Source organism: Epinephelus moara, chromosome 2 (assembly GCF_006386435.1).
Source record: "Epinephelus moara isolate mb chromosome 2, YSFRI_EMoa_1.0, whole genome shotgun sequence".
NCBI lineage: Eukaryota > Metazoa > Chordata > Actinopteri > Perciformes > Serranidae > Epinephelus > Epinephelus moara.
In genome coordinates this window covers 10874419-10901646 of record NC_065507.1, presented here as the reverse complement: position 1 = coordinate 10901646, position 27228 = coordinate 10874419, and the positions used below count along the sequence as shown (strand labels likewise).

At 41.8% G+C, this 27228-nt stretch overlaps 1 protein-coding gene across 12 annotated transcripts in view; it reads right to left on the bottom strand.

Moving 5' to 3' along the window:
* Positions 1 to 27228, bottom strand: part of kirrel3b (kirre like nephrin family adhesion molecule 3b) — a 193524-nt gene that overhangs the window by 19570 nt on the left and 146726 nt on the right. For all 12 annotated transcript variants that reach the window (XM_050072023.1, XM_050072031.1, XM_050072099.1 and 9 more), the window contains 4 exons: positions 16542 to 16647; positions 8130 to 8278; positions 7822 to 7949; positions 7209 to 7335 (listed from right to left, as the gene is read on the bottom strand). In XM_050072023.1, coding sequence (XP_049927980.1) covers positions 7209 to 7335; positions 7822 to 7949; positions 8130 to 8278; positions 16542 to 16647 — 510 coding nt within the window. The remainder of the gene's footprint in view (positions 1 to 7208; positions 7336 to 7821; positions 7950 to 8129; positions 8279 to 16541; positions 16648 to 27228) is intronic.

Here is a 27228-nt window from a genome sequence, read left to right as displayed (position 1 = left end):
ACTGAATCAAGTAGTTTTGTTGCCTAAACCTAACCACATAGTTTAAGGGAGGAACTGTAACAGTTTTATGATGCTAAAGTAAGAATGTGTTTAAAACTGTGATCATTAGAAAGGTAGTCTAAGTGGGCGGAAGTTTGCTGCATAGATCAGCCTCTCATTGGGCGGAACGAGCCACCCGCTGAAGTCCCGCCCTACCACCTCCGGTTGTGTAGCAGTTTTCAACCGTTTTCAACACATCCTTTACTAACTTTTGTGGTGTTTGATCTTGCGGGGATGTAGCCATTTTTCTGCCATGGTTCGCGTCCTGTAGGCAATATTTTTGTGGGCGTTACACCAAAAAAAATATTTTTGCAAGCGCACCGTTGCTGTGGCACCGTCCAGAACGATTGTGATTGGCTGAAAGAAATACAAGCAGCTGGGGTGTTTTTTTTCTCCAATCTTAAAGTGAGAGTCGGCCCAGCCAGACCTTTCTTTTCTTGAGAAAGGTCTGGTGAGCGAGACTATTAGAAAGGTAATATATAGTTTTGGGGCTGGTCATATAAGTCGTTTTGGAAGTCAGTGGAAACTGCACAAGACAGATGTCCAACCACACCCAGCCTTACATAATCAATCATGTCTGAAAAAATCACATGGGCTTCAATCAGTAGCCTTGAGTTTGTTTACAAGATGACCACATCCTGATTTAAGTGTTCTGGTAAAATTTCCTCTGAGCCCTCCAGGCTTATTGTGAGAATATTCAATTAAACATAACACACGAACAAAGTGACATTATCCCTCTCATCCACTGTTATTTCTTTAGATTTAAAAGCTGGTTTTCTAAAGACATGTTCCCACAAAAATAACACAGGGAAATGTTTTTATCTTTTTTAATGGTAAAAAGGCCTTTAACAAAGCTGTTAAAATCAAACATTAAGCATGTCTCTTGTGATGGTTAAGGCTAAGAATGTGGGTTTGAGGGGGTGGCAAGTGAGGCAGCTTCTTGATTAGTGAGACAACTCGCTTCTCCGCCAACTTCCCTCAAACTCCCGCTCTCTGCCATCTCTCTGACGATACATAATTGCAGTTTATTACCTGTCTCTTATTAAAATGAATTAGCATTTTAATGAGACTTTGCCAGATGGCGTCTTGGTATGCTACTGGAGGATGCTGGAAGGCTGCTACCCCTGCAGAATCAATGCTGCAGACAATTTAAGAAAAAAAATATTAAAAGCTGTTCCCCTTCTTTCACTGGTCTGTCAACATGTAGTGACAGTAGAAGTACAGCATGCATGTGCTATAGTTCATATAAGGACATTTTTACGTGCATGTATTAACCTGTGATTGGGAGATGAAATGTAAGTATGTGATTTGTATGAACTACGACTGTCTGCACACGACGAGATCGATTGCTTGCAGGCTGCTAAAGGCCCGTGGTAGTGGCTGGGGAGGATCTATTCTATGGATCAGAGCTGCAAATGAGGAATATAATTAGATAGCTTTATCTCACTGGCTCAGCCTGGGTTTAAAGTACGTGCCTGTATGCCTGTGTGTGTGAGTACGTGTTTGCTACTCAGACTATGTGATCAGAGCACAAACACATTGGTAGCAGAGAGGTGGGTGGCACTACAACATCAATGTTAGCAGCAAGGGAGGTAATCAAAACGTTGGGAGCAATGTCTCACTCATTCATTTGAGGAGGTGTTAACTCTGGAGTGGACATTGCAATCTGATTACACAATATCGGTGTGGGTGTCAAAAGGCCGGGGCTCACATTTCCTTCCAAAACCGTGGCATCGGCTTTGAACAAAAGCTTGACATTTCCTCGCTACCTCAGCGCTGCTTTTTTGATTTTTCTGTTTACCTTTGTGATAAAAGAGAACATAAAACAGCTACAGGGCAACTGAAACAAAAGAAAAATGTCTGGTACGGTCACTGGTGGCCACATTTTCCTCAGGGAGAAATCCATGGAGAGTAGATCCTGTCAAAGCTGCCAAGCAGAGATTGATATATATTTTTTTATATTTTTGAATAGTTTAACAGACCTCAGACGGCTCTACTCTGTTTTCAGCATTTTTTTTTCTTCTTTTTTACTTTTTGCCTTAAGCTGATGACAGTTTGTGACGGGTTTCTTTATACAGTCATCTGCTGCAGGCATGCTACTTAAAGTGTTTACATTGAACATACACTGCTACATGTAGCTACATGCTAACATCAGGGAAACATGTAAACTTGGTTGCCAGTGTTGTAAATTTCTCCCAGATCTGGTTGTGTTTAGAAGCTTTTATCAGTGAATTCTAATGGCAGAAACTGCTGCTATACACAACATTCCCAGGTTGCAAATACACTGCTACATGTTGCTACATGCTAGTATCAGAGAAACATGTAAACGTGGTTGCCAGTGTTGTACATTTCTTCCTGATCTGGCTGTGTTCAGAAGCTTTTATCGGTGAATTCTAATGGGTGAAAGTGTGGCTATACACAACATTCCCTGGTTGCAGGTACACTGCTACATGTAGCTACATGCTAACATCAGGGAAACATATAATCTTGGCTGCTAATGTTGTTAATTTGCTGGAACAAGTCTGGTTGTGTTTAAAAACTTTCATTGGTGATTTTTCATGGTAGCAATTGCCACTATACTTCAGTAATTCAGGTGTGATGACATTGCAGAGACACTGAGCGTGCAGAAGACCTGGAAATGCTGACCAATCAGAGCAGACTGGGCTTTCTTGAGAGGGGGGGCTTGAACAGAAAATGACTAAAATGAAGCTTCTCAGACGGAGGGTAATTACAGGTGTTTTGCACACACAGCATGACAACAATAATGTTGTTTTTGACCATTACAGCATCTTCTAGTAGAAATCTTAAATACAAGCACAAGTGAAATAAGCAGAGTAGGTCCCCAATTTCATACTCGAAATGTAAATACATAGCTAAAATTATGTGTCCACAAATAGCAGATACATAATTTCCAAAGGAGCATCGCACCAATGACGATTCTGACTATTAACCCCTGTACTTTGAGTCTCGGTTATTTCACACACTCCAGTCATTCTGGGCTGTGAACACACATTGGTTAGTAAGAGTGAGTGTATTGTTATTACTGCCGTTAGTTCAACTATGCTATGCATTAACAGTAGTAGGTCAGAGTGGATGTGGAGCCGCAATCACGAATAATTTCATCTTTATCCTTAATTGGTCAGCAGAGGCAGCCATCATGTTTAACTTCTGCAATAATGCACACTCTCATACCCCCGAATGTTCTGACAGCCCCGCCACATTTGCCTTGCTTTGGCTCGATACATCTATACAACAGGGACCAGGCTGTATTTTCTCCCCATCTTCTTTCCTGCATGCAGTGTGAGCCATGCTGTCATCATTTCACACTGTGAAATACATTTACAGTAATAACTCTGTACAGATGGCACAGGTCAGAAACACTAAGCATTTTGGTCCCCAGCCACAACTAGTGCTTTATCCAAATTTGCTACTTGTGAAGGGCAATAATGTCTGGATCTGCCTCAAAAACAATATACAGAATTATAGTTCCACTTCTCTTCCTTGCATTATGCTCACAGCTATCAATTTTAGTAAACAGTAACGGTAGTCTTGAATGATCAGCCAGTGCAATGTCAACACTTGACACACATTTTGAGGAATTGGATCTCAGAGGGGAAACATGTCAAGAATGAAGACGAGACTGTCTGATAAGGCATTATAAAGGATCTTACTTGTTCTCAGCAGCAAATTCATGATGCTAGACACGAGAACATGCACAGACACAACAATATCATAAAGGAAAATGAGCTCAGAAGAAAGCACACTGACAAGATAGCAGTTTCAATAGGCTGCTACCAAGTGTTTACAATGTGTTGATGTGGTTATTCAATTACATTTCATGTCTCTCTTTGAAAATTGTGTTAACATTCAAAGAAAATTATATAAAAAATGTTTTAGCCTGTGGTTACTTATTTAGTTAACAGGTATATTCTCTTTTGTTATGACCCTGTGATGAAATTCTAGCTGTCAAATGATTTCTTAACTATTTGACCAGATAAGGATCCAAGGTAAGCTCATTGATTATTAGCAGTGTGAACTGACCTCTAATGTGCTGGTTGTTTATTTCTAGCCTTCCTTTCCACTTCAGTGAATGTACCAAGACGGATTTCTCAACCATTATGCCCTCCCTGAACAGACAGAGGACACCTTGGAGCTGCTGACCTCAGAGCTGTTGTGCTCCAAAAAACCTTATAAGCCTGCGCCTAAACTCCAATATGAGCCATCCTGTTAGAAAACCCCACATGTAGCTTTTTAAACATAGTGAGGGAATAAATTAAAGATATTTTTCCACATGTAAAAAAATGAGTGTGTGTGAGCTGAATAGCCACAGTGCTTGTGACAGGTACATGCAAATGGGAGAAAGTGAGTTCAAAGTCTTCCAGGAAGTCTTGCAGATCACATCTTACTATGCTGAAATTTAGCTGGTCAGATAAAATGTGCTGCATTTTAAATGCAGTTTTCTCCTTCATTAATTTGCACTTTTCTTTCTTATACGGTGTCATTGCCAGTTTAAAGACGGCTGGAATGCTAATTAAGCAGGCACATAAAAGCTGTCTAGAAAGAGAAACAGCAAAAAGAAAAAAAAGTAAAAAGATCTATAACAACCTAGTGCTCTGTGGGATATTGAGGGATTCTCCGGCCCTCCCTCTCCCTTACTGTGGTAATGGGCTTTCTCTCCCTAGGCTGCCCAAGAACTGTATGTGTGTCATTAAACATATCGCTTTGCCCAACACAAACGGTCGTACAAAGCTACTCACGCTTGTGGATATATTAATTAATATGTATTGCATGAATATATGGTCCTTAAGTGTACACAGGCTAAATCCTTTGAAGCATGTCAGATAACTTCTCTCAATTCCAACTTCTGCAGGACTGTGGTAAAAGCCATGCATATATATTGTATGCTATATAAATAATCACACGCATGGACGTGCACAGCCCTCTTTCATACATGTAGCCACTTGACGGCCGCATATGAAATGCTGAGGAGCTTTTTCCATTTTGAAAATGTTTGACTGGAGTAAGCAATATGTATCCATTAGTGACTTAAACACAAACTGCCTCCCCTGCTAGCTGTTTGATTATAATTAAATTACATTCTTCCCCAGGGAAAGCAGGAATCCTCATGTCTATGTGGTATGCCACAGTGGGAGCCGGTGACACACAATGGCAGAGAAGGGAGAGACAGAGGGAATGACAAATTATAAACACATGTAATTTAAATGATGGCATTAAGGAGTTGAGGGATAACTGCAGGGAAAACAAACAGCGAAGAAACATTTAAATGTGCAGCAGACACCGCAGCATAGTAAATGCTCTGAAGATGCACGGCATTGCCTGATATTTACTGCATCACGGTCGTCCTCCCCAAAAGCTAGCTCATCTATTATGTTAGTATTCATTGAGTCCTGCAGACTATCAGTGATGTTGGGTTTATAGGCTGATGAGTGATAGGCAGCGCCCACATACATCTGCAGTTGAGACAGTAGCATAGGGCAATCAATGAACCTCCCCCAACACGCCACCACTTCAACCGCAGTGTTTGCACTTTCACAACTTTGACAATCTGATTCGCCTCAAGGATCGGGGTAGGAAATGACTCAAGATTCCTCATGTGGTTTGGAAAAAAGAGATGAATTTCAATTATTCAGAAGGGTAAAACAGGAAGGCGGCTCTTGAATGTCAAATACCAATTCAGGCAGGGAGGTGCAAGACGCAAGAGAAGACAGGAAGAATATAAGCAAATGAAAAAAGAAAGACATCCAAAACTTGCTTGAATGAAGTCTGCAGAGACTAAATAAACATGCCATTTCAGCTTTTGTTGTATGTTTCCCAGTGTGCTCTGAGTTGTGTTATAATCTTTATTAAAACAATCCGTCTTCTTTCTCTCACGGCGTCGTTTTTGAGAACAACACGTTCTCCATATAGTTACATGGGCAGAAAAGAGATGCATCAAACTAAAGTGGTACACTGGATGTTATGTGTTCTGTTTACATATTAAGGCTGCAGAAAGGATGCCAGTATAGGTTGCAACGGAACGAGAGACAATAGAATTAGTCATGATTTTTTCCCTTATACGCCTCTTCTGCCTTGATTTCAACTGAATTCCTGGCTGAGAAGGAGGGGGCTCATCGCAGTTCATAGAAAGTCATGGTTCTGATCTTGTGCTGGAGGGAATACTGGTATCCCATTCTCTCTGATATGCAAAGCTAACGTCTGGCTTTTGAAAAGAAAATCTTTATACACACTGTTTGCTACTTGATGTATCTTCATCCCCAAATCAGCACCAGCGTTGCTTACAGGCAAACTCTTTTGTTAGCTTTCGAAATGTACAATGATACACTGTCAGCATTAACTCAACATCATCTTGCCAGCTTCTCAAAACCCTTGCCTGGTTTCTTTTCCTTTTTTTTTTTTTTTTTTTGGCTTTTTGGCCGACGCCTCTTTCAGATGGACACGGGGAAAATAAGAGACATGTAAATCCCACGACTAAGAACCTCTGCCACACCGAAGCATGCTCCCTGAATATCAAGCACTGATAATGAAGTCATTTGTTTGAGAGTTGCCAGGTCTCCCACCAAGGCTGGTATTCATTAGTCAGTCAGTGCCTCAGAAAAGGCAGCTTCCTTGTGACTCATGCAGAATATAATTAGCATTTAAGTACATTTCACCTGTTCATGAAATGTGTGGCCATATCTTGAAAAGACTAAGTCTATATTTATTGCTTTCTCTACTTAAAGGCTTCACAATGATGACAGTTGATGAAACGCCTCTGTTTTATCACATTACCTTTGTCAGGGAAAATTAATTTGCATGGGCACGCTATGTGCCACATCCTTGTGCTGTGTGTGTGTGTGTGTGATGGCTTGTGTTTTGTGACTATGTCTGCCTAGGAAAATGAACCGTGTCTCCAAGAAACTGCCATACTGAAAAAAATAGAAATACAGACGAGAAATAAAGCTGCATATTCTGTTGGAAGTTTTATAGATGGAAGGCTTTTGTAAACCACAGAGGATGCAGAAGACTGACTCCTGTGACAAATTGCTTTCTTTTTGCCGCCGTTGACCCCAGACCTCAAGATTCACACTTGTATGTGAATGCATTTGACAACTTTGTGGGTGTGCATCTGAACCTGTCTGTGTGAAAAACATATCAATAATAGAGCTTACCATTGACAGTGAGAGAAACCTCCTTCTCCCCCGCTCCTACACGCGGGACCACTGCGCGGCAAACATATTTCCCAGCATCTTCTTGTCTCACGGATTTCAGTGTCAGGAGGTTCTCATTGCTAAGAACCTGCAGCAAAAATAATGTCAAAGATGATCAAATGCAGTGACAGCAAAGGCACCTTTGCATTTGAGCTAGCAGCACGGTAGTGTTATAGGAAAGAATGAAAGGCACCATTTAATACCTTAAAGGGCACCTCTCCTCAATTATTAAAATCCAATTTAGGGTCTGGGCTCAGTGGAGTAAAGGGGTTGGCTTTGGCCTTTGATGTTGACAAAAGCAAAGGTGGAATGAGTCTGAATTTGTAGATCAAATCAACAAATCTCATGTGAGAGCAGGTCACCAAAAGGCCGGGACTGTAATGGCCTTGAATTCTTAGGTTTAATGGACATTTCAAAACACATGATAGACACTTCATATGGGCCACGGAGGTGCTCACTTCATAGAGAGTCTCAAAAGCTTCATCAGAGAAAAGCAGCTTTGAATCTATTCTAAGCCACAGCATGTGAATAAATGTAAAACATACTTGTTGGCAGTGCAAATCAATACACTCACCACTCCAGATCCCCTCTTCATCCACACTATGGTAAGAGAGGGATTTCCTGTCCAGGCACAGTTGAACACGGCGTCAGATCCAAGGTCCACCTGCAAGGACTGAGGCTCCGCAGCCATGCGAGGCCCAACTGTTGAAATAAACATCATTTACTGTCGATGATACATCCATAATTAAGCATCAGCTGTGGCAGCACCAGCTCTTGGAGCTCAGTGTCAGAATATACAAGGCAGTAAAAATCCATAACCGTGCATTATCACGTTGCTGGCATTATTGAAAGGCATGCGGTATTGCATAAAGAGCCACTCACAATAGACGTCAACGTTGCGGCTGATGTTGGTGCTGCCAAGAGGGTTGGTAACCTCGCAGGAAACGGGTTCGGTAAAGAAGGAGTGGTCCACGATAACCTCATACGTGTCTCCAGAGACCTCCTTGATTATGCTCCCTCCTTTGGCCCACCTGGTGAGAGGATTAGAAGGCAGAGAGAGGAGAGATGGGAAAATGAAGGAAAAGGGGAAAAGGCATTAAGACAGGTTTTCACACCTCCTTATGTCAATAGCATTCTTTTGTGTGAATAAATCATCATTCTGGGGCAGGTTTTTCTGTGCTGGCTTCAGCATATTTTTGTGGCAGCCCTCCATGCTGTGACAAGCTCCCCGGTGACTCGGAGCAGACAGCACGTTCCTCATTACGCCAGGCAGAGGGGGAGAGAGCAGCACAGAGTGCCAGCTAAGAAAAACAAATCACAGAATGACAAATGGGTATTGCCCCCACCTATGAAGACGCTGGTTGACGTGTACTGTATTACACACAACAGCTGATGTTAATAAATTGACACGGGATCACATAAAGAACATCTGTTTGTGTGCGTGAGTGATAGCTCGTGTGACAGCGATACAGACACTCCCTACGTGTTTAGGTGAGACTTTTATGAAGTCACGGGCAGCGGTGTCTTGCTCTGCATGGTCTGGATGGCTCTCTGCTGCTACAACAGACAAGGCCCATTTATAAAAGTGAAGCGAAGGCATCTGTGGATGTCTCGGGTCTCTTTGGAAAATTTAGACGGTGCTGTGGGACACACAATGCATCACGCATCTAAACGCTGCCATCTTCCACAATAGAGATGCGACTGCATGCTGATGTGGCAAATGAAAACAATGACAACAGAACCGGTGCCTGTCTCCATTTTATATTCCTGCCAGTACTGAGAGCAGTTTTCACGGGATAGGGAACTCATTTGTTTTCCATGACTAAGCTGGCCCCATGCTCGACTGAAATGCTATCATTTAAATGAGAACAGATTACCTCATTCAATCAGTAAGTGAAGTGAAGCAGAATTCTAATTGGGCTTCATGGGATTGTTTTGCGCTTTTCTTTTCCGGCGGTAGATCTTTTCAGAGTTGTGTTCTTGTGTGACAAGGATACAGCCGAGAGCTCTACAACACCTGTGTTTCCAAAAATGCTGAAAATAGGGCAGCATGGTGTTTTGGCCCGTCTGCCCTTTTACATAACTCGTAGTAGTTCTCATATAGTGTCTGTGTGTGTGTGTCAGCGAGCATGAACAGATGCATAACCCAAATAGCCTCAAGACAGAGTAATATATACACACTCTACATCTGCAATGTCTCAATATCATATCCCCAATATATTAGCACAGGAAATCCTGTGTATGCTACATACTGAAAGATTAAAGGGATGTGAACAGCATTATGTTAATGAAGATGACTGTCGATTGTAGCAGTGTGTCTGAATATGAATATCATTATGAATGTTTCAAATGACGATGATGATAAAGACGATGATGATGAGGACGATGGTATTAATTACTGGTGACGTTTGCGGTAATTATGTGCAGACAATAATGACGATGATTAGTATAATGACAACAATGATAATGATGATGAGGACCATGACAAGAGTGATGATGCTGATGACGACAGTGATGACAACAAAAAAGATGAAGATGGTGATACCAGTGACACTGGTGGCGAATTTCAAAGTTCTTTCTTGTTCTTGGAATCAGCAGCTGACAAAACAATCCCTCGTCACATATTGACGTTCGGTCATGGACTTTCCACTTCCACATGCAACACGCAAGGTACCCTGGGTGTGTTGGTTGTTGACGCTCTGGGACGCCATGTCAACTTCAGCCCGCTACATGCATTGTCCTTCTTCAAAATACACTTCCGTTTTCACAAGAAATGTTCTGTTTGCATTTGGTACGCTTTGGCAACACACACGTGGTTGGGTTTAGGAAAAAAGAACACGGTTACGGGAAGCGAACACCAACCACCCAGGTGAAAATCAGTAGCTGTTGGACCCATCCACCACCGCTCCCATCCACCCTACTTGGACTTTCGCAACCTTAACTTTCATTCTTGTCCTGACGCGTTTCCCCTTGATGCTGCTGGACGCTGTATATCATGCTTACGTGAAAATATGGCTTTTTTTGTCAGTGTCTGACACCGGAAGTTGCTGCCCGAGTGCCGGATTTTGACAACTTCGGAGTGAGACTGGGTTGATGGAACGGCTACTAAAGGGACCTTTAGAGCTGGGACACATGCTGTGTCTTTTACCACCTGGAAAACATGAGGTCCGGCACTAGGTGCTACTTTTGTGCCTACTCTGTGCTAGCTGTCAATGGCGTGGAGGCAGGTTACACCTCACACTGCTAAGCAACTACAACTGGCATTGTATCACAGTGCACTTTCTAGAAATCCTGAGTTTGGAGCTGATCTTTCTCCAGGAGTTGGTTTTTAATTGTGTAGGTCTAAAATATTGTCTGTGGTACAAATGTAAAGCTCTGGGTAGCCTAGCTTTAAAATAATGAGCTTCTCCTCCATAATTATCGTTAACTGATATTTACAGAAGATAGAAAAAAATATTTGGCGACTGTGATTGGTTGCTTCTCGTCACGATACACAGTGCTGCATTCCAAAAGTTGAAGTTTGTTTATCTCAGGGCCTGAAAAACAGGCTTATGGGAATACTTGCAAAAGCAACGGCGTCACATTGACAACAACAGATTTGAGGGCACAAAAACACAGCACGTGTACGAGCCCTTGGGAGAGCACGCTCTGACAAACATGACCACTATGACGATGACAACAATGATGATGCATATGTATCAGAATTCCACCTACACTTTACCAGCTCATACTGAAGGAGTTGTAATAGGGACAGATGTTTGGGCAGCCGGCTGCTCCCGACTGGAGGTTGCGGCTGCCAGGTTTGGGAGCCCTTGACGGTGTTAGAGGGAGCAGAGACAGAATGGCTTCGTCCGCAGGGAGCATGGCAGCTCTGTTGGTGTGCTGGGCCATGTCCAAGACTCATGTCTAAACATAGCTGGTCCACGGTAACACAAACACCTGCATTCCCTTTGGGAGGTTAGAAGGGCCGGTGCGAGCTTACTCAATAGCTGACTCACTTTATACTGCTGTATCCTATTCGGGGATTTGATTCAGACAAAGGGTGTGAATCCTGTACGCTTGAGTGTCTGTGTGTGTGTCTGCAAGCACATGTGCATAAAAGGTGTGTGTTTTTGCGGGCATACAGGTCTATGAGCTAATGCTGTTATACACATAAACAGGTCTGCCGTTAATGGAAGCAGAGGATGAAGGAGACGTGGAAGAGGGGGAGAGTTTTGTATTCGCTGAATGTGATTAAGGCAATAAAACAGTAACAATTAAATTAGGCAGGTATCTGTGCCATCAGCATCAAGACCCACAGTAAATCAGGCCCCACAGTTATTATCAGCATGGTTAAGCACAGCACAGTGCAGCGCCATTCCATTCTCCCTTACATGCATATTGAAAGTGATGACTGCTGAAATCTCAGGGGAATATAAAATAAATATGCAGGTTTAGTTATAGCTTGCTGTCATGTTGACATGGACATAAATTACAGAGCCACCTTATGTTCTGCCAAGGATTAAGTATAGGTAGACACTTATATGTGTGTGCTATTTAAAAAGAAAGACGTGTCATGTAGACTACGCCATTAAACCTAAAGGAAAGCCGGGATTGCTCCAGAGAGTTGGGAGAAGCCTAAAAAAGACAGGAAAAACCAACTTTTGGGGTTATTCAAGGACTTTCTTTCAGACTTCTTGGATCTCCTTTCCTTAACTTTTAAGCAGCGTTACAGACTTTAAATGTTTAGTCCGAACTTTTCAAGGTAATTTCAAACTTGCTATTGTCGCATTGATTTGTATGTTTGCAGAGATGGTGCACTTTAATCTACAATTTTGCAATTGTGCTGTGAATTACTGAGCCGATTACATTTTAGGTGTTGCACCTAGGCACTTGCATTTTTTTCTTTTTTAAAATAAGTAACACTATAAGATACGATGATTTTCTTTCACACATTTTAAGTGGCTGCTGCGAGAGTAGGCATAAGAGTGCTGGCAGTCTTGTCCAAAACCAGTGGCATTTTTCAATTAGCTACCTTCAATATTTGCAAAGAGTTATAGTGATTTTAGTGTCAGTCAGAAGTAAACAAACAATCCACGGCAGCAGCAACAACAACACTGAGAACATAAGTATGGGGAGGATTGGAATATTGTCTGCTGCAGTGCCATGCAATGGGTGTTTTTTTTTGTTTTTTGTCGCTCTGTGCATAGCTGTATGTGCAGACGAGGGACCTGATTTGCTTTGTTTGTTATTCTTTCTCTTCTCTCTGGTGGGTTCTTGTTTGGATCTGAGAAAACCCTCTGTGTCTTCATCAGAGGGTGGTTGAGTGATTGTGATGTATGCCAGTTAGCCCTCCTCCTATTATAAACAGTAATGAAGATGTTCCGATCCACTCGTCTTTCCCTCTTAGAGAGTGTTGATTCCCCGAGTGCAGACTGAAACGCATGCCCATTACTCTTACCTCATTCACACTCAGCACCACTTTCATCTTCTCCTCCAACCCCCGCCTCCACGCCAACTCCTCTCCTGTCCTCTGACTTCCTCCCTCTTTACTCTCCCCTTGAGCTGTGTTCTGGCAAAAGTTCAGGTATCTGTAGAAATATATCTTATTTCCATTTTCACGTTTAAAGTCAGATTTATTGAACTGGGATGGCAATCACGAGGGGTTGTAGGCAGCAGAAAGCGCCAAGCCTTTGACTGGTGCCCCCGCTATCCTGGGTCTGTGTCTCAAGTGTCCATTGAATTGGAGGATGGCAAAGTGGCGCAGTGCACATTGGGAATGGATGGCTCTCTCGGGGATGGAAAAGAGGCCATCCGTCTAAGAACTACTCTGTCCTTGTGCCGTATCTGATCTGGGGGAGACAGAGTGTATTAGCACTGAAAAATGGCCCCACACTGCTTGACCAGCTTCCTGCTCTTCTGTGTGATATTGCTCTATAGAAGGGGAATTTGTGGGGGGCTCTCCCGAGTCAAAGCCTCTCAGGCAAGCATTACGAGGCCCAAAAATCCCCAGTCTACCATGTCTTGAACTCCAATGGTGCAGGGGAGTCCTGAAGCGCTTGTATAAATTGCAGATAAATCTAAATGGGCGACTATGAAACCGGGGAACTGGTGGAGAGCATAACCTTGAAGTATCAAAAGTTATTAGTCTGTGTGGATATTATTCAATCCTACAATGGATTGTGTTGATGACAGAGAGCGAGGCAGCTGAGAGAAAGTGAAAGAGAGAAAGCAAGAAAGGAAAAATAAATTGGAGAGTGGGAAATTGGCAGTTTTAGTCTCTTTTAGCTTCAACCTCCAACCTTTTTTTCACTCCGCGTTTTGTCAGACTAAAAGAAAAAGTCATCTCAACTGCCATTGCATCTTAGCTCCTGATACCCCGGGGAGAAGTCTGATTCTAGCATTGATCCAGTCTCGTAACAATAGAGGTGAAATCCCTTTGCAGGTGCAATAGACGTCCTGTCTATGCTGTGCAACTACACAATCAAATACAAACCTTGTTTTCCACAATATCGCTGCCCTCCCTCCTCCTTTTCTTTCTCAAAGGGCAGAATCCATCAAAAAGGCTACATCTCTGTTTTGCCACCTGTGAGTGTGTTGTACATCCATTTCATTTCCCAGTACCATTACAAGATTCAGAGCCGGCCAATTCCCTTTGCTATCGATTTCATCCCATTTATTTTTCGCCAGGTTTTTAAAACCTCCCACACAGAAAACCATCTCTTGACAAATCACTTGAGTGTTACACTTCTAGTGGGCCATGCAAGACTTCATGAGAATAATTACTGTCCATTCTGTTGTTTCATCACAATTACAGATGTAAAAAAAACAAAACTAAATTGATTTTAACAAGTGCAACTGAGAATGTGCCTATCAATAAGCTTTAATAAGCAGGAAATGGGTGAGAGGAATGCAGCTTTACACAGTTTTGGAACAGAATATATGAGGGTTAATAAAACCCCTGCAATGAGATGTTGGTGGGTTTTTTTCTACAACATTTATTAGGTTATTTTATTGCCTTTTTCTCTTTCTTTTTTTGGATGAACTTGATTTGGATTATTACATATTTTGTAATACAAGCCCAGAAAATAAAAGACGTGTACATGTTGAATGCTTCTGCAGAGCAACATTTATGTACAGTGCCAATGTGGAGCCAATGTAGATACTGTTTATGTAGGTGTTAAGCAGTGATACTGTAGGGAAAAAATGCTTTTAACAAATGTTATCCTTTGGCAATAAAAAACCCTTTTATTGAATATAATCCCAGGTATTGTGGATACTTTTATGTACTGTAAAAAGTCTGTGGGGTTAGCTGAAGCATGAAATGGGCAGCCATCTGTTGATGTACTATTATAAAAGGTGCAAAGGTGTTTTATTTACACAATGGACTCAGACAGCATTGAAATATCTCGGTAGTTTTTTTATATTCTTTGCTGCTGCAATTCAAAGTAAAACTGAACAAACTAATAAAGTAACAACTAATCAGACTGAACAGGGATAGAATGACTGATCTCTCAGTCAGTGTGAACAGGTGTGAATGTGAGTGTGAATGGTTGTCTGTCTCTATGTGTCAGACCTGTGATAGTCTGGGGAACTGTCCAGGGTGTACCCTGCTTCTCACTCAGTGACAGCACCAGCATGCAGTTACAGAAAATGAATGAATGAATGTGTTTTATTTTTTTAACCAGAATAAAGTATCTTTTGTCTCTGGAGTTTGTCTGTTGCCTCCTTTGTTAACTCTGCTTTGTTGACTGCAGTAAATTGTCTTCTTGAGTCATATTGTAATCTTCCTCTGAGTCAGTTTTGGAATTTTGGTCAGGTAAGATGAATGATGTCTTATGAAAAAGTGAAGATCTTTGTTTCTATCCCTTCTCACAATGGATCTTTTCTTGTAAAATCCCATCTTTGGGACATTTGAGTAAATTTCACTGTGTCCCTAACTGGATGTGATGCAAGTGAGCATCAGTTACTAAACCAGTTTGATTGCATTGTTCTCTGTTGGAATGTCCTAACTGTGAGTGATGCAGCACGACGCCGGGTGTCGTTTGAGCTAAACTTTTGTCGGACACCCCGTTTGTATTTTAGTCCTTCCACTCGTGTTGAAAGTGCCACAATGGATGAGGAATGGCTGATTTACAAGGTTAAAATGAGGATGAGGAGTTATCTTTATGGAGCCTATCCCAGCTGATGTTTGGCGAGAGGCAGCATACACCCTGGACAGGTCGCCAGACTATCACAGGGCTGACACATAGAGACAGACAACCATTCACGCTCACATTCACACCTACAGACAATTTAGAGTCACCAGTTAACCTGCATGTCTTTGGACTGTGGGAGGAAGCCGGAGTATCCGGAGGAAACCCACGCTGACATGGGTAGAACATGCAAACTCCGCAAAGAAGGGTCCCCCACCTTGAGTTTGAACCCCCCTGTGAGGCAACAATGCCAACCACTGAACCACTGTGCCACCTAGTATTGTTGTGAATATGAATAATGAGGAGGTATGTGCGTAGCCATCTTTTCAGTGGTTATGTCAGTGGAACAGGGAGCGTCTGATGTAACGTAATGTGGCGCAATGGTCAGATGCTCACTTCCTGTTAGTACATGGTGTTAAGTTATAAAAAATACCATAAAGTTAAATGATTACTGCATGAGCTTGAATCCAAACTTGCAGTTTGCAGTGTCTGCCATATTCAACCACTACTGTACAACACACACACACACACACACACACACACACACACACACACACACATAAAAACACCAGCAGACCCCCGGGGGTAAACCTGCCTCCTTCCCTCTGTATACTGTGGAGCACAACCCAATCTCAGAAAAGCTGTAATCTTGACAGCTTCATCAGACGTCATGCACATTATGTTTCCAGCTTTCCTCCAACACACTGATGGACATTTAATGTTCAAGGGAGATGATATGACCACAAAGCAAGCAGCTATGCAACAAAGTCCTGTATTGCTTTGCTGCAGCCCAGTGGAACATGACAAGCTATCCCAAATGATTTTCCTGAGGTGTATTTTCATTATTCAGTATGACAGTGTAACATTGTTTTTCTACTCTTCATTTCAAAGTGTGGGCAGATGTAATGGTGTCATGGCATCATAAGAAGATGTCTGGCAATGATTAATGCTTTCAATAATGACTTGTTAAATTTGGCTTAATGTGAACACGCATTATCTACCAGCAATATTGATTAGAGAAAACCTCATTTAAAGTTAATTGTACCAACTTTTTCTTCCTGGTTTACATTACAGGGTTTTTGCGTATGTGCAGTCAAAACGCTTCTTTTTCTGATCTCACCTGTAGAGTGTGACAGGCGGGTTGGCCTTTGCAGAGCAGTGGAACTTCACAAGGTTTCCTTCCAGAACGGGCTGAGGCTCCACTGAGAGATTGACAAGTGGGAGATCTAAAACACAAAACAAAACATAGAGACACAAAGACAACCAATTACAAACTGGCAGCCTCCTCAAACACCCTGTAGTGAACTGTATGCAAGCAACAAACACCATGTTGTTGACTTTTTCCCGGGCTAAATAAGTCTCCGAAAGAAAATTAGTACACATTTTGCAGAGCGGGCAAAATAGATACCTTATGAATAGTTTAGAAAATGTGCAACCTCAAAAGAAAAACACAGACATGCTAAATAAATCCTCAGTTTTATGCAGAGGACCTACATTTTCCAAATGTTTTTTTTTTGTGACCTAAAACTGATTTGGCAGCCTTTTATGTAGCTGCACCACACATACAGTATTGCAGGTAAATATGCTCCACTTAAAACCACAAGGTAAAAAGTCCCTTTATTCGTATTATCTTACAACACACTGTGGCAGCATTTAGAACAGTTGTGACAACTTATCACAGTTTGTGGCAGCATTTTCTCCCAAATAATAGGCAATTACTCTTGAATAATTTGATGCCCTATTTGTTATCTTCTTGCCACCCACCTAGGAGGTCTAGGCCCAGCTGCTAAACAACACTGTAGTGTATTTCACAGGTGTGGGAAAGAACATGCTATTTTTATCCTCATATATTCATTAGCGACGTTATAAGGAGCGAATCAAAGGCGAACTTGACTTGATAATGAGTTTCAGTAAACGGCAATTTGAAAACAGTGAATAGTCCATAGTGCAATTCCCCGCAATTAAAACAACGAACAACCTCGGTGATACAGTACAATTAAAACAGTTCTTAGAATAACAAGCATACAGATTATGCAAATCTAATAAACAACTTAATTTATCCTAATTGACAAAGGTGGGATTCTTTTTGAAGATACGTGTTAATTTCCATATCAATCCCGTCCCATGTGAAACAAACAGCTATTTACCCAACAGACTCGGAGAATGAATTTCAAGTAGGTGAAGCTATGTGTCCGTGTTTCTAAAAGGAGGCTGGGTTTATATTGTTGAGAGCTTTAAATGCAGATGGGGGAAACTGATCAAACCGACCTACAGCTCACCATCAGTTGTTTTTTTTTAATGTATTTCTAATGTTAATGAAGAATCAGATGGATGGAGTGTTCCCTGTTAGAACAATTCACATTGTGTCACTGTGAGTTCGCTGTCAGGGAAACTAAATGTTCATGGCCGTGCATTTTTCCATCTTATTTTAATGTTAAAAATGTTTGCACACTACTGGCTAATACACTCATGTCTCTCATGTCATATTCAGGACATGCATGTAAAACAGCCTGTAGTATTTTCATTGACTAACACTGAGAGGACAAACTGTTTTCTGTGGTCCCACTATCTCAGACTAAACCACCACAGCTCCACAGCCGTGTGCCATTTGCAGCACCAGTGGCATACTGGTAAAGCATCACGGACAGCAGATTAGTCACATAGGGAGAGAGCTGGTTCTGTGTTTGATGCCGATGCAGCCATCTGTTTCAAAGGTGTACTTAGTCTATGCGCTCTGTGTTCAATAATACTAATGTACTAACTAGGGACTGTGTTTGGATTTGGATGAATAGCAGTGGTGGGCACAGAGATTCATACAGAATTAAAGAAGCACACAAACACCGCTGTAATGAAGCCAAACAACCCTGTGTATAGTTATGGAGAGAGATTCTCTGTGTGTGTGGGCATGAAGTGCAGGAAAACTGCTTTTTACCCTGTGGCTGTGCAGATGCTCTGGGCTGGCTCAGCTGCCACAAAGCCCTAGAGAGGGGGGTGGTCCAGGTGCCGTATTCGTCCCTGCTCGCACACACCAAATTCCCCATCAGGAGCCTTATTTCCCTCCTAGACAGTTGCCCCCCTCCATCCCCCACCCCCACCAACCACCCTGCCACTTTCAAATCCGTGAGCTCCACCTGTGCCAGTTCTCCCCAGGCCAGTAAAGAAAACAACAACACTGTGGATCCTGGAAGACTGAAGGCCGCAGTGAACCAGCTAGTCTCTCCAGGTACAGAGCAGCCATCTGTGTGTGTCTGTATTTGCATGTGTAGGCACATGTTTAAGGGGGGGCTTGTGTGCATATGAAAGGGCATGTGGGTGTGTGTTATAATAAAACAGAAAACCTATCCATGCCTTGAGCAGCAGTGTTAGCTGCCCAGTAGGTGTTTTCAGCATCGCAAGCGGTTAATTGCACGGACAAAAATATGGGCAGAGGGAACCTCAGGGGCAAAATGACAGATGTGGTAGTGGTGGAGCTGGTAATAAAATCCAGCTAAAAAAGCTGGAGAGTACAGAGAGAAGCAGACATAAGAAGAGAGGGAGGGAAATCTGGAGGTGGTGCCTGTGCTAATAGACACAGTGTATGCGTGAAAGCTAATTGTAGAAGCTAATTCACAAGCTGTCTTCACTAAAGGTGTTCCTACACTGTACTTTTCAATCATGCCAACCTTTTTCTCTGGTCTTCCCGCCAAAAGACTTTTAAGAACTCAAATGCTCGTTACTGTCAATCCGGCTACTAATTATTGCTCTTTTCAAATGACTGAGGCGTAAAAAACGACCATCCCTTAAAAAAGACCTCAGTCTCGCTCAGCAAGGGGTAATGTCATGACGACTTTACATCTATTTCTAAGTCAGATGAGCAATTTGTTGGATAGTTGTATCTCCCCGAAGAACCACAAGCAAAGACAGCCCTGGGAGCAACAGCTGTCAAAAGTCTGCCAGCAAAGGCCTTGTGTGTAAAACCGGGACTGTCGTTTCTCTCACCTTTGACCCTTCAGATTTGACATCTACTTAATAAAGAAGTCCATTTGCCACTTTGATGTATAAATGCATGAGCTGCTGAGCGAGTGCATCTGAGGCATCACGCAACAGCGCATCAATATGCAAGATTGTTAATTCCTCTGATTCGTCAAGAGAGTAGTAGCGAGGGACCGAGAGGAGGAGGGATGGATGAATAGAGAGAAATGGGGATAGTAGGACTGATCGGAGCTCCAGTGAAAACAACAGGATGAATGGGGGGGGGGTGGTGGTGTTGTGGTTGGCCGACAGCTTTTGATCGGTTAGTTCAAAGTGGAGACCAGATGGTGTTTTTGGAACAATCTTCCAACTTCTCTCTGTTTCCTGGAGATAGTGCCAACATAAATTGTTTTTTTCCCTTTCTTAAAGCTCAATTTCCAATCTCTCCGGGTCACTGTAGACAGCTGTTCTCCAGTAGGACCAGCCTCAAACTCCAGGAATGTCGGCTGCCTCTGAAGGATGGGGAAGCTGTTTGTGGGCCATCCGCTTGTGGCTTATAGCCTTAGCAATATGGGCACACTGTCATATGGTTGGCTGAGTGGAATACTTGAGGGGAGAACAGACTGACTGAGAACCTGAGGTCCAGCATATTGATCATGAGATATTCAACCGTGGAACAGCGAGGAATTTACTCAGTCTAATGAAGGCAGATGTTCTGCAGCTTAAGTGATCAAATCAAAGGATGGTAGTCAAAGCTTTGTTTAGAGCATCAGAGAGATCTTCAGGACACTGGACGTGTGGCATCAGCATTGCTACATAATAAGAGATTCATCTAATGTTAAAAAAACAACTCATGCACCCTTATCCTTACACTCTTTTCCTCTCAGTTTCTAATTCTGTCATCTGCCTTCAGATGAATTTGCCATTATCTGCTTGATTAAGCAGGGAGAGCATGTAGCTGCTACCAAAAACAAATCCTCCCCAATTGCACATCTGCATGTTCTTTATTAATTAGTCTCAACAAATGGCATTCATTTTCCCCCCACATGGCTCAGCTTGTTTGCAGTGCAAACACACGGAGAACCTTGGCTTTGCTCGTCCCCGGCGCATTCATTTCCCACTACGTGTTTGAAAGCGGGCTTCTATGTGGGGCAATGCTGTGCAGATATGCAGCTGGACTATATTTGAGGAATATTTTAAGTTGTGTGGATTCAGCGCGACATGAAACTGTGGCATCAGAATCATATTTCACCGCAGTGGTTTTATGCCGGGGGGTAGCGGAGTTTAGTGATTAAAGAGTAAAGGGCATAATGCAAGTTAAGTCATGCTGCTGGAGAAAACAGCATCAGGGGGTAGCCACCCCTCCGCTATCAAATAATTACAGTCTGCTAATGGACTGGTATGGACAACCAAAGTCAGCAGTCTATCCAGGGTTCTGAATCACCTCTGTTGGCTCTAAATCCCTCTCATTTTGGCAACATCACCAGTACATACTGTATTTAGATGCTAATTTGTCCAACCCTTGGTCAGATAACTCTGTATGAACTTCTGTGGGAATGAAAAATGCTGAGGTGGATGTAAATCATGAGCATTAAAGTGATGATAAAAGAAAATACCGTAGTGAAATGCATTGGATTTTAGGCTGGTTTAAGCTGTAGAGCAGTGTGCCGGGTTGTGTTTAGATTACTCTCATTTGGATTTCTATAAGGATGGAGCGGAAAGTAAAAAAGGGCGCCTAGGCTTAGAGGTGAGCGGAATACGAAATGTTGAGAAGGGGCACACAGACTGAGAAGATTTTAATTACTTTTGTTGCCATTAATATTATCTCACTAATACGGTCAATTAGAAAGCTCTGGGAAGGAAAATAAATTAGACTATTAATTCTAAATATTGGGACTTGCACACAAGGAGACATGCGATGGAAAATACCAGACTTTATTCAGAGAGAGTAAACACTCAGTATCCCCAGTTTCAGGGAATACACAACCATCTGGGGACATTTACTTTTGCTGCCTTACTGAGAGTCACATCAGAGCATCAATATGAATCTAATCTTCAACACAGAGCCAGCACACAAAATGTCAGGGAAATATTTGCAAGGCATTATCTCTGTAGTCGATAGCAGCTACCTGTCAACTCATAATTTCTTAGTGGTAATTAAGGCGAAGCTGATATGATTGTCAACACATTCACAAGACTGTATGCTTTGATATCATTTCTAAGTATTAAATTTTAGGAAGGCAAATTGAACTTAGACAAGTAGGCATGAGTGTACTTAGGTCCACTCTCAAACTTTTGACTTCACACCCTGTCACCAAAAATGGGGTAAAAGCTCTACCCAAAGATCAAAGGGACTCTCAGGCCAGCAAGTTATAATTTAACTCAATGAGATCTTGGAAGGAATGGAGGAGTGATGGTGTGCACTCCAGCCTCATCACTGACATACTGCATCCGGCTCTCACCAGGGTCCCACTTAGACTAATAGCAACGGTTCACCAGAGACTGACATTAAGGACTCGTGCACATTGCAGCAGGACTTGTGAAACACTGATGCACAACATGCAAAGGAACAAAAAAAGGAGTTTATTTATGCACCAAACATAGCAACCAATTAAGACTGTTTTTATATGTGTGGGAGAACTCTCAGAAAAAATTGGCAAGAAACGAAATAATAAGAACAATATATAGATCTTTATTATTTGTTCTTTTTTTTTTACTCACAGACTGAAACTGCTCTTTTTTGAGTAGCTACCAAAACAACACAAATATATGAATGGATTCACAAATTTACATTAAACTAATTTTAGTCATTAGCTCTTGTAAATGGCAAATGAGTTTGATAGCTCTTAATATGTGGATGATAATTACTCATGTTTGGTATAACTATTTATGTATAAAGTATATATATGTGAGCATTTTGTTGTGCACACAACAAACAGTATGTGCATAGCAACAAAACATGCCAGTACTACACAGCATTACATTTCTGCAGGGCTTTTTCTAGTGACCAAACTACAGTATCATTCACAGATGTATGCTAAGTATATGAAAACATCTACATTTTGATTATGAATGCATGAACGTGAAGGGCATTAGGGACAAGTTTACCATAAAAGAAGTAGCACCCAAATAGACTTTAATGCAGAGGTGTGAGCTAGAGTCACATGACTTGGACTCGAGTTAGGCTAGAGTCAGAAATTTGCTGACTTTAGACTCGACTTGACCAAATCAAAAAAGACCTGCAACTTGACTTGGACCTTAATACCAATGACTTGCGGCTTCACTTGGAGTTGACGCTTTTAAATTGAAGCCCAAATACTAAAAAGTAAGTGATTTAATTTATTTTCAGTGATAAAAAAATATGCCATGAATCATTTCATTTCCCTTCATTTCCAGAAGCAACTAATGTTTACATTATTCATGCCCAGAAAGTCAACACAATTGTGTCGGAGGACAAAACCATGAAGCGCTAACATTACCTTACTTAATATTTGGAAAGAATTAAACAATTAATAATGTTGTTTGCGTACAAAAATTATGTGGTGGTCAAAAAAAAATAAATAAATAAAATAAAAAAAAGCCTTCAAACAACCAAACTTGTTTTGACAGATGACTGCAAATAAATAAATAAATAAATAAATTAAAACAAACAAAACAATAATCATAATAAACCATGATGACTTGAAAATTCAGTATATTTCAACTGCTAAAATGGCATTACATTTGATAAAGAGCAAAGTTTAGGACTTGGGATTTGACTTAGGACTTGAGTGCAGCGACTTGAGACTTACTTGACTTACGTGACTTGCAAAACAACAACCTGGTCATTGTGACAGCCCCATGTAAACCTGGTAATGTCTGATGATATACAACCTGACAAGGACCATTTTATGCTGAACATATTCTATATCAGTGCTGGCCTTGCTACCAGGTAACCTTTCTAAAGGCCTTTCACACCGCCGACAATTATGAAGCAGTACTGTTAAATCCTGACTGGTGACTGCTTCTTTTTGTAGAACAGAGGGAACACCGGGTACAATTCTAAAGAGGAGATGGTCAAGTGTTACATTTATTTCACAAGCTGACATGGAGAGCCTGGAGGAACCGTTGCCTTGATAGGTAGGGTGATGGTTTTCACCTCCTTTGAGAAAGGCTCACTGAGAGAATAGTATAGTGGGCAGAAGAAATAGAGTTCTGTTTCCTGTTGCTCCAAAAAAGTAACACATGCTCCCCTGTTTGGCCCTTTTCTCCTGCCTGGCAGTGGTCTCTGACTCTGTACAATATTAGGACTTGTCTTTGCTTCTTATTCTATTATTATCACCAGCGCATGAGGAACAAATAGATGAACACGTTCCCTTTTTGAGTAGTTGGCACCAGTAATGTTGCCACAGATTCTGATAATTAGTTTTTGGAGGAATGTATTTTGTTGACAGCTATGACAATACCGGGTCAAGGTTTTTGGTGTTTGGATAATGAAGTTGCGTTGTTTTTCTAAACTAGATAACTGAATAATGAAAATATGAAAATCAAGTCTTCCAAGAAAGCCGTGAACATTTGCAAGTACAAAAGGATCTTTATATCAGTGTTTTTGGCTGCGGAGTTATCAGGGCAAGGGAATATTTGGTTGGGGGAAGATTTGAGGAAAGCATATTCTGCTGTGTGTTTGATTTGTGCATGCGCCCAGTCGTTTCTCTCATCTGTCTCCCCTGTGCTGTGTGTTGTCCTGTGCAGGTGTTCGCTCATTTGAGAGTATGTGAGTCTGTGCTGTGTCTAGACTAATCCTCGCTCACAGCTGACTGTGTCCCATTTGGGACTCTGGATCCTCCAAAGTCTGCATTTCTAGACCAAATGTGTCGGTACAGGCAGACAAAACCTCATCCATTTCAAAAATATCTTCTCCAAATATGCCCATGTTGTACGAAATTCTGAGGACATTATTGAATTATCTAGCCCGTCTGATTTGGTTCAGCCTGGCTCTCAGATCCTTTAAGGACTCACCCCTGTTTGCTGCATCCTTTGGGGGATCCAGCCATTGAATTAGGACACGGCTTTTGGGCTCTGCCTTCTCAGTGTGACAACAGCAGCTCCCCATTAATATTTACCACTCGGTTGTCCTGCTGCACTGCCCTCTGCAGAGGAGCAATCGCATAGGCCAGACCTATCCAGACCCATGTGGTGTCAAAAAAAGGAGGTCAACCCCACAATACCACTTCCTCACAATATTAGCTCAACTCTGTAAACCTTTACAAGACACAATTTATAAAATGCAACTGAGAGCTGAATGCATAAGCTCATGTTGTTACAGTAGGTATGTGTGTCAGCTGCATGCAGTGGTGGAATGTAACTAAGTACATTTACTCAAGTATTGTGCTTGAGAACAATTTTGAGGTACTTTGACTTACATGTGTCCATATTGTGCTACTTTATACTTCTATTCTACATCTCAGAGGGAAATATAGTACACTTTACTCCACTACATTTATTGACAACATTAGTTACTTCACAGATTCAGATTATTAATACAAAATGTAAATCAAGTAATAAATGAGGATGTGTTATTACAGATTAATTGTAATTGAGCTCCCCTCTTACCAGCTGCAACATTAAAGTGATGAACACATTAATGCATCAGTCACTATAATCCAATATTCTAATGTGTATTATTCTGAAAAGGGCTGTTCCGCATATTAAGTAGTTCTGCTTTTTATTTTGAGTATATTTTGATGCCAATACTTTAAACTTTTACACAAGTAGGAGTTTGAATGCAGGGCTTTTGCTTGTAACTGAGTATTTTAAGACTGTGGTATTACTGCTTTTACTTAAAGGAGGAGTCCAGTATTTTGCACTATGAGCCCCATGTCTGGGTTGTTTATGATGAAATAGAGTGGCTCAGACCAAAATAGTGACGATTGCTCATTTTTGGAGAATTTGGCTCTCCCCTGCCTGGCTTAACACTGCTGCCTATGGCCATGTGTGAACCTGTCCTATAACCACCCTAAATGTTCGTTTTCAAAGCCATGAAATTCACCAAGTGGTCAGTGGTGTCCGTTGATGTTCTGACATAAAATCGTAGCAAACTGTGGTTTCCGTGATAATTTATTTGACATTTTGTGTAATACATTGTCTTTCTATAGGAGGCCTCATTGTCCGTTGGTAGTAATCCGCCAGCGGAAACAGAAAGGGGGTTGTTTACGACAAGGTTGTAGTCATGTAGTCTTTTAGCTCAGCGAAAGTGCTGGCTCGACAGTGCTGTGTGCGCTCCTGGAGGAAGAACGAGAACGAATGAAAAAGTTTTGTAATAAGTTTAAACAACTGCACAATGGATTACACGCTTGTAAACATCCGTCGCAGTACGATGCCTTTGAACACAACAGCAGCCTTGTTCTTCTGCTTCTTTTCTGTGTCCCATTACATTGCAATGGTTTCCTGCTGGTTGGTGACACCCACGTAAAGGAGCATTATTGCCATCAAGTGGGCTGGAGTGTATAACGCTTCAGGGTCAAAGGAACGATCAAGCGGAAGTTTACACACCGGTGTGAGGCAGCTGAAAAATAGTTCCACAATTGAGATGAGTTTGCTACAATTTTTATGTCAGAACATCAGCGAACACCACTGACCACTCATGGCTGGTTTCATGGCTTTGAAAACGAGCGTTTAGGGTGGTTTTAGGACAGGTTCACACATGGCCATAGGCTGCAGTGTTAAGCCAGGCAGGGGAAAGCCAAATTCTCTGAAAATGAGCAATCATCACTATTTTGGTCTTAATCACTCTATTTCATCATAAACAAACCAGACATGGGGCTCAAAGTGCAAAATACCAGACTTTAAGTAAAAGATCTGAGGACTTCTTCTTCCACCACTGGCTGCAGAATACTTAAATAAATCTGTGTTTTCCTCATGTCAAGATATGGTTTACATCTACACCATAATCTGTATTTTGTTTTATTTTTGTTAAAAAAAAACCCCATGAAGTATTTCAGATTCTTTTGTTGAGCCAAGAACCTTGTAATCGAATTAGGCAGCACTGAAATTAAGCAAATTGATGCCCAACACGAATGAATCAAAGTTCAATTACAGCTCGTTTCATTTCAGGAGAAGCTTAATTTGAAAGTGGTTCTTCGCACAAACTCCGGAGGCTCTGCTGAACTGCGCTGAACACTTTACCTGTCAAGTCTGAGGAAGTGGGTGGGGGAGTGAGAAGGAGGGAGGGAAACAAGAGGCTAAGCCTTGTGGGAGACTTTTTGAATCTCGACAATTAGTCTCTGCTGTCGCTCAGTTTGATCTCACACTGTGAAAAATGTTGTCGGGAGCTTTAATTGTGTAAAGAGCACATTTTGGAATGCTAATTAGAAATCTGCTGCACTCATTTTTCAGGGTTAAATCATACATTCAGAAGCGAGGATGATGCTATGATGGCGAGCATTTATCACAGACACATCATTATACATGGTGACAAATCAGTTTACATGTGGGCAGACTTCCCTCTCTGACTGCATGACAAAAAAAGAATGACGAGGACAAACTGCAAGGGTTGCAAACACTAACAACTGTTAATCATTTTTACTCCCGCGCCTGAGTTGGCCTGATCGTGCCGTGCCCGCTCTTGCCATGCTTGCCTCTTGTGGTGCACATAATGAAAAGAGTGGAGCCGTCAGTCATATTGCCTCTCTAAATAGCATTTTCTGCTTTATTAGTCATACTTAATGGTGTTGAAGGGGCCGTGAGTGATGCAAAATCCCTTTGTTCAAAGCCCCTCTCTTACTGTGAACGGTTCTTGATCGAAAAAAGATTCCCTGACAATTGAGGCTGAATGTGTTTTACACGCTGGGCTTACTTTGCCTATTTTAGAGGGGAAT